Here is an 8575-nt window from a genome sequence, read left to right on the forward strand (position 1 = left end):
CAGCTGCTGGAGTCTTCACCAGGCGAATGTGAGAGCTATCAAATTGGAGAAAAGTTAGATGAGGCTAAAAAAACGTGGCAACCGGTGAGAATAGAAGGTCCCCACCTTGGTAGATGTGCTGAAAGAGTGCGAAAGTGTCTGCAGTCAACGTACAGCCCCTAAATTACTTCATCTGCCTCCATATCTTCTTAGATTTTATGATTTATTTTTTTTTTACTGTATCTTATCAGTATTATCCCACTATACCTAATTCATATAGTATCATTTTATGTTGTTGTTCCTTTTTGTCTGAAACTTCATGGTATCCTTTTACTCATTTAGCTCATGTCACCACCTGAAATTACATGTCTTTATGTTCTATTGAGGGCGGTCACCCTCCGTTACCAGAACTGGCCGTATGATGTAATTGCATGGAGTGTAGGACACACTTTCTCCACTTGTGGGAGAGAAACAACTATCACAGATTATGATGATGATTGCGCAGCTCGTGTCAGGCAGTTAGTGTAGGAGATCATCGTTCTGTCTCCCGACTGTATACTATTAGCTAATTTAGGAGACTGTAGGATAATTAGTGTGGATAGCGATGGCACTATCTGGTCAGGTGATACTTTGCTGATGCATTTTGGGATTGATAACACAGCACATAGAAGAAAGAAGCAGAGTGGAGTCTGGAGGGAAAAAAACAGGAGGCAGAACCACAGGGATGCAAGTGCACTGTATTGGTGATGAGTGAGCGTGCTCGGTTAAGAGGTTATCCGTGCATGCTCTTGTGTGAACCAATTGTCTTCGTGGTGCTCAAAAAATATGTTTGAGTCCCCGCATCCGCATGTCTCGTGGCTGTTCAAACGCCGCAACACATTCAGGGGTTTCCTGTTGGTTAGACAATCACTGCATGTGTTGCGGCGAGACATGCAGGTGCAGGAACTCGAACATATTTTTTGAGCACGCCAAAAAGTCTGTTAGCGCACGAGCATGCTCAGATACATTCGTTGATCACTAATTAAAACCCCTCTGCCTATCACCACTGACCACAGGTCTTGCACTTCCTATTAGAACACAGGCTAGAATTGCCCTTTTATAAAGGTTTTTTTATTTGTCCTCACCTGGTGAGGTGTCGTCTTTTTGTTAAGGTGGTTGTAAAGTTTAAAAACCCCACTTATTACATACTATTTCGGAAATGTGAGGAAGGAATGGGGTTATGTTCATGGTCCTCATTTCATGGAGAGTAATTATAAAGAACTTGAGCATGAGTTCTTCCATCCATTGAACTGCTTTCTAAGGAGGCATCGAGCATGACTTGAGCAGCCCCAGACATAGGGGACCTCCGTCAGAGTTTTCGGAGGCTAGGGTGGGAATTAACTCTATTCTGAAGGTTGTGTTGGTAAACAGGACTGTGGAGTCGGAGCCCATTTTGGTGGAGTCGGTGTCATGGAAATTGAGGAGTCAGAGGTTTGGTTGGAGTAAGGGTCAGAGTCGTGGAGTCGGAGCCCATTTTGGAAGAGGCAGAGTCGGTGTCATGGAAATTGAGGAGTCTGAGTTGGAGGTTTGGCTTACCGACTCCACAGCCCTGTCAAGGCTGTGGAGTCCGGGTCGAAGTCAGGGTCGCAGTTGTGGAGTCGGAGCCCATTTTGGAAGAGGCAGAGTCGGTGTCATGGAAATTGAGTAGTCTGAGTTGGAGGTTTGGCTTACTGATTCCACAGCCTGGTAAAGGGATATGACCACCACCCCACCTCTGTTATTATTGTCTAACCTATGGAACAATTTTCAAACATTTAAACGATTAGTCTTACAATTGAAGGGCTCTGGCCTCCCACGTCCCCTTTTATTAAAGGAGTTGTGCAGTTTAGAAAGCCCATTTGCTTATGCCATATTAAGGCATCCTTTGAGTTAATGGAGGGGGGCCTCTTATGTTCAGGATCCATATCTCTTGGCCAGAGCGGAGAATGCTTACCAGAAACGGTCTCTTTCATTTTTAATAAGCACGGTGTAATTCTCAGTTTTCCCTGTGGCGGCGCTGTAGGTAAAACATTTGCAGATTTCTGGACATATCCGCTGATTGCTGGGGATCGTAGCAGTGGGACCATTGATAATCCGCTTGAGAGACCCTTCTAACAGTTAGAAGCCCCCTTTAATCAGTGAAGAGCTGGTCATGTATTGCATGGTCAGCCATTCCTAGTGCTGCACTCTACAGCTGTCGCCTGATTTCTGCCGCTACCTGTCATGTTCTGATCTATATTTCATGCGTCTTTGGTCTTTACACTTACGATCCTCTTCACCTTCAGCACAGGAGCTTTCATTCTGTGCAGAAAGTAATGACCAGAAGCATTCAATGTGCGATATTTCTGAGAACGTTCCTTTTTATTTATTTATCCCCCCTTTCCGGTGAAGGCATTCTCTCGCCGACACCTCACATCCCCAATCTCCATCATCCGCTCTCAAGGTAGCCACTATAAAGCCATCAATCAGGCTCTGAAGCATCTAGATTACTGCCAAGGCCGTCGTCTGAAATAATAGGAATCCTCTGTTGCTTTGTTATAGGTCTTGCGTGACATCCTGAAGGAAGTGCAGGGTAACATGGTGCCGCGCAGCATGCTGAAGGAATGGGCCCTCCACACCTTCCCCAATGCCACCGACTACTGGACCTTCCGGAAAATGTTCACCATCCAGCTGGCTTTGATCGGCTTTGCGGAATTTGTCTTTCATTTGAACAGGCTGAATCCCGAGATGCTGCAGATTGCGCAGGTATGTGAAGTGTTTGCAGAAGCCGCAAATGTTATGTCTCTGGGAAGAAGGGGAGCAAAACACAAAAAGTAAAAATCCCAAGATCCTGAAGGGGTTAATATAAAATCTTAGTTGTTTAAAAAAAATCACCGAATCAGAGATCCTCTTTCGGTAAGGGTGCTCTCACGCTCATTGACCCCGTCGGGGGGTACGTCCGAACTCATAGTACGGGATTTGGATGTAGGCACCGACGTGCGTCTGTCCGCCTCCAGTAGACGTACTCTCCCATCAGATTGCACGTTCAGTCTGCCGCCACCATTATAGCCTGGGGTCTCGTCAGTGCATATGTCCGAATCTCCTTTTGCTGGGGAGTTTGAGCGTAAGCCCCAACGGGTCCACCGTACGGGTGATGGAACACAACGAGGAAGCATCCTTAATCAAAATGCCAACCTTGTGCCACAGCCCAACTCTGCCAACACGGAAAGCAAGTCTGATATATCACTGGCAGTCTGATTGCTGGGAGCCCCATAGATCACCAGAACGTGTGTCCCAAAGTCTCCTGTATTAATGGAGCCTAAATGAGCATGTGCGACCACTGCTCTACAGGAGGTGGTCGCACATGCTCACTACCACTCCATCAAACAAGCGACTTTCTTGTTTTCTGTTCTCAGTATCAGTGCTGGTCTTAGCATCTAGATCCTCAACAATCGTTGTTAAGTTATTCTGTAGGTAGGTGATAAATATTGTTCACAGGACAACCCCTTAACGGCCATCACATCACAAGTCTGCGTACAAACCAGCACCTTCCAGTACTAGGAATCTCAGAAGGGTCTGTGGGTCGCAGCCGGTCTGGAAATCATGGTCTGTAAACTCGGATGTGTCAGGCCGGCTCAAAATCTTGTTCTTTTCTAGTTCCTTTTGGTGTTCAAAACTCTCGCCGCCTGTCATCCTGGAAATGTAGGAATAAATGATCATGTAATGGGGTGTGCATTACCAAGGAGTTCAGTCGGTGTAGGAGAATGGGAATGGCATAACATGAGGCTCACAATCTAGTTCTCCGAAAAGATGATCCAGATTGTTTTTTTTCTCCTACGCCTCATTGGGGGACACAGGACCATGGGTGTTATGCTGCTGCCACTAGGAGGACACTAAGTGAACTTGTTTTATAGATATGTACTGAAACGGGTCGGAAATGCCGCCAAATCCCCTTTACCGATCACCCGTGTTACTTACTGCCTTCTTGCCTCCTCCTAGGACACTGGAAAGCTGAACGTGGCCTATTTTCGGTTCGATATCAATGACTCCACTGGAGACTTGGATGCCAATCGCCCTGTCCCGTTCCGACTCACCCCAAATATTTCTGAATTTTTGACAACCATCGGAGTGTCCGGCCCGCTGACGGCTTCCATGATCGCAGTCGCTCGTTGCTTTGCACAGCCAAACTTCAAGGTATTTTAGATTGATGCAGATGTACACAAACTCTGCTCATGTATCTACATTTATCCATGTCACAAAGTCCACATAGGCACTAGAGAGACAAGACCTTAGGCTTACCGCCAGAAAGCAATGCTGTGATTTTAATAGCACTTCCATGCAGGGTAGGATTTCTTCAGATGTGACGGCCATAATAATCATTTCCACCTAAATTCCATCCCGCAGAAATCACCTGTATGAACAGGTCTGGGCCGATTAGTAGAGCCGTCCGGTCGTAGCAGCTGCTGTCGTTTCCTGCCAAATCCACTGAAACCAGTATGATAATTCAGAAGCGTTGGCTCATGTATTTTATTACAGAGGGTAGAAGAGAAGACGCAGAACTCTGCACAGTAGATTAAGTAGCTCCCCAAGGTTCCTCGATGTAGACCCCAACACTCCTATTAATATTACATGCTGGGAGTAGCTCTGGGCTAGCTCACGCTGGTGCACTGCTCGCTGCCTGCTTCTCTGCTAAGTGGAGATTTTTGTGCACATGGGCCTTTTCACATTCATATTTCATGTTACTAAAGGCACTCTGAACCCATTTTTGTGCTTTCGGAGATAAGTGAATGCCACTACGGATCCCATCCAGTCTTTGACATCAATTGCTAATTATTTAGACGTTTAAATACCATTGAATTGTGGTTTCAAAAACACGTAGGAAAAAAATATTACTGTCACTTTAAATAGACACCTACAGCAAATGTGTTATTAAAGGAAATCTGTCAGTAGAATCAATCCTTCTATAGGTTCAGGTAATAGAAAGCTGAATAGAATGATACCTTGATATTATGGAACCCCCTGCTCAATGCAGGATTCACTAAACCATCTCAAACAGATGTCTGTCCATTTTCTGTCTGAAGACTTCCATTGCAGGAGAACTCACCACCTCTCAAGGTAGCCTTTTCCACTCATTGATCACCCTCACTGTCAAAAAGTGTTTTCTTGTATCTAATCTATATCTTCCCCCTTTCAGTTTCCTTCCACTGCTTCTCGTGTTTCCGTGTGCAAATGAGAATAGTGATGATCCCTCTACACTGTGACAGCCCTTCAGATATTTGTAGACAGCTATTACGTCTCCTCTTTGCCTTCTTTTTTGCAAGCTAAACATTCCCAGATACTTTAACCGTTCCTTATAGGACATAGTTTGCTGTCCACTCATCCTGGTAGCTCTTCTCTGACCTTGCTCCAGTTTTTCAATGTTTTTTTTTTTTTTTAAATGTGTTGCCCAGAACTGAACACAATATTCCAGATGAGGACTGACCAAGGAGGACTAGAGGGGGATAATTCATTCACATGATCTAGACTATATGCTTCTGTTAATACATCCTAGAACTGTGTTTGCCTTTTTTGCTGCTGTATCACACTGTTGACTCCTGCAGTCTGATCTTTTAGTTTACCCAAGTCTTTTTTTACACGTGCTGTTGCTTAGTTCTATTCCTCCCACTCTGTAGATGTAATTTTTATTTTTCTTGCCCAGATACAGAATCTTGCATTTCTCCCTGTTAAATATCATTCTATTAGTCACTGCCCATTGCTCAAGCTTATCTAGATCTTTCTGAATCCTTTCTCTGTCTTCTCTAGTGATAGCTATCCCCCCTAGCTTTGCATCATCTGCAAATTTGATTAGTTTAGCTTCAGTTCCCTTATCTAGATCATTTAAAAAAAATGTTGAACAACCCAGGGACCAGGAAAGAGCATTGTGGTACCCCACTTGAAACACTCTTCCAATTGGAAGTGCAATCATTTATTACCACTCTTTGAGTGCGATCTCTGAGTCCATTATGAATCCACCTAATTGTAGCCTTGTCAATCACAAACTTGGTCATTTTTTTCAATAAGAATAGTATGAAATGCTTTATTAAATGCTTTGCTGAAGTTTAGATATTCCATATCTACCGCATTTCCCTGAGCCACCCAGTCAGTGATTCCATCGTAGATGGAAATTTGATTAGTCTGCCAGGACTTGTTTGCTATAAACCCATGCTGGCTCTGGTTCATTACTGTATTCTTATCCAAGTACTTGCATACATGTTTAATAATTTGTTCAAATATATTTCCTGGTTCAGAAGTAAGGCTCACTGGCCTGTAATTTCCTGGCTCCATCTTTTTTTTTTCTTGAAGATAGGGACATTTACCCTTCTCCAATCTTCTAGGACATCTCCTGTTCTCCTGCAATTTTTAAAGATTCTGGATAGTGGTTCTGCAATTTCCTCTGCTCTCTCAGTACACTACGATGTAATTCATCTGGACCAGGACATATAAATTCATTTAAGTTAGCTAAGTGTTCCCTCACCAAGTTCATAAATGGTGTATTATTGTATTACTTAGATGGCACATATCTGCAATCTGATGTCTTATTCTAGGGAAATCCACTTAGTAATACTTGAGGAGCATAGGTGCGCTTTATCCATAGTGTTCAACCAGACCAAATACATTTGTGGGGGATGAATTTGACCTACATGCCCATATAGACAGAGGGTTGATCCTACTGACAGATGTCACTTGTTTGGCCTCATTGCAGTTTGCCAAATCTTATTCTCCTTCATCCCAATATAATTATGCAATTTCTTCCCCGTATTTCTCAGGTTGACGGCATTCTGAAAACCGTTTTGAGGGATGAAATAATTGCCTGGCACAAGAAGACGCAAGAGGATACTTCTTCTCCGCTATCGCCGGCCGGGCAGCCCGAGAACATGGACAGCCAACAGTTGGTTTCTCTGGTTCAGAAAGCCGTCACGGCCATCGTCACCCGGCTGCACAATCTGGCCCAGTTCGACGGAGGCGAGAGCAAAGTCAACACATTAGTAGCCGCTGCCAATAGTCTGGACAACTTGTGCCGTATGGACCCCGCATGGCATCCCTGGCTCTGAACTGGCCTTTGATACCTTTTGACTTAACCCCTGTGCTACCAACAAGAGTCTTGGTTAATATTGGGGGTTTTAAAGCTGTGAATTTTTTTAATTTTTGCTTTGTACAACTCTCCTGGTTGTGCCACGTCCTACCCCCGGGGAACAGCGCAAATTAGAAAACCTTATTTTATGGGGCCGTCTCTGGCTCAGTCGAATTCTACAATTACAGCACATGTGATCGGGCTTTTTAGGGACAATCTGCCGGTCTCTAAAGAAGCTAAACATGTTTACAGAACACTCCTTTCTCGGGTCATTAAGCGCCATGCTTTTTACAGAGAGAATATTGATTTTTTTTTTTGTCCAACTTCAAACACATTTCAAAGCATAATAAAATAGCAGCTATAGAGGATGAAAAATACAAAGGGACCCTGTACAGACACATAATTTTTTCTTTTAGTTTCCCTTGGTTATTGTGCTCTTGCTTTATAAGAACCAATAAAAAAAATCCGAGTTGTAATGTTCTATATTTGTTAATAGCAGAGATGTCACAATGGCGCCTTGGTTCGGAGCCACGTATTCTAGGAGGAATGTTCCATCTGAACGGTTCTTTTACATAGGACTGAGTTGTGCAAAATAATGTATAGATTTCACCCCACCACCACTTGTTATATATATATAAAGCTCTTAAACATAAGCTCTGCAAGCATGGAGTCTCGGATCGCACCCACCAGGCCATTATATGAATGTACGCAGTACCCAGGCGTGAGCGATGCGGCGCAGAGGCCGATTCATGGACTGTATTTTTCATTTTTGCTCCTTTGGGGGAAATATTTTGTCAACGCCGATGACTACTGGTTTATACTTAAAAGGAATTGGTTACGCTTCTGTCATTCTTTGCTAGAAGCTTTTTTATAATTGCCCAGTGTTAAGAGAATTCGTTCTTACAAGTATTTGTACATCCGTTTTCAAAATAAATCATTTTGAAAAATTTCTCGTGAGGTTTCTTTTTTTTTTTTCTTTTCCTTCCTGTAGCTGAGGTTTTTATGGGAGTTCATTTGATATTACACCATTTCTGGCCATTAAATGACTTGGATTTTGCATTTTCACTAATGAATGTGCTGGGATAAGGTGTTATCTGAGCAGGCTCGAGTGCTAACTGAGTGACTTCGGCATGCTCGAATACTATGTTCGAGTCCCCACGGCTGCATGTCTCGCGGCTGTTCAATAAACCTGCCAAGAGAGGGCCGCACACCAAAACACTCAGCCTGGGCAAGGAGGGCATTAAACAAAGAGGCAGCACAGAGACCAAAGGTAACCCTGAAGGAGATGCAGAATTCCCAAGCAGAGACTGGAGTATCTGTCCTTATGACCACAATAAGCCGTACACTCCATAGAGGTGGCCTTTACGGAAAAGTGGGCAGAAAAAAGTCTTTACACAAATTGTAAGGCTCGTTTTGAGTTTACCAAAAGACGTGGGAGACTCTCCAAATGTATGGAGGAAGGTGCTGTGGTCAGATGAGGCCAAAATT

At 43.8% G+C, this 8575-nt stretch overlaps 1 protein-coding gene across 1 annotated transcript in view; it reads left to right on the forward strand.

Moving 5' to 3' along the window:
* The window catches only part of TRRAP (transformation/transcription domain associated protein), a 166518-nt gene extending 158482 nt beyond the window's left edge, over positions 1 to 8036 (forward strand). Inside the window, exons 69-71 of the mRNA XM_069734247.1 lie at positions 2539 to 2742; positions 3976 to 4170; positions 6783 to 8036. Coding sequence (XP_069590348.1) covers positions 2539 to 2742; positions 3976 to 4170; positions 6783 to 7067 — 684 coding nt within the window. The 3' untranslated portion in view covers positions 7068 to 8036. The remainder of the gene's footprint in view (positions 1 to 2538; positions 2743 to 3975; positions 4171 to 6782) is intronic.
* The last annotated feature ends 539 nt before the right edge of the window (positions 8037 to 8575 follow it).

Source organism: Ranitomeya imitator, chromosome 7 (genome assembly GCF_032444005.1).
Source record: "Ranitomeya imitator isolate aRanImi1 chromosome 7, aRanImi1.pri, whole genome shotgun sequence".
Classification (NCBI taxonomy): domain Eukaryota; kingdom Metazoa; phylum Chordata; class Amphibia; order Anura; family Dendrobatidae; genus Ranitomeya; species Ranitomeya imitator.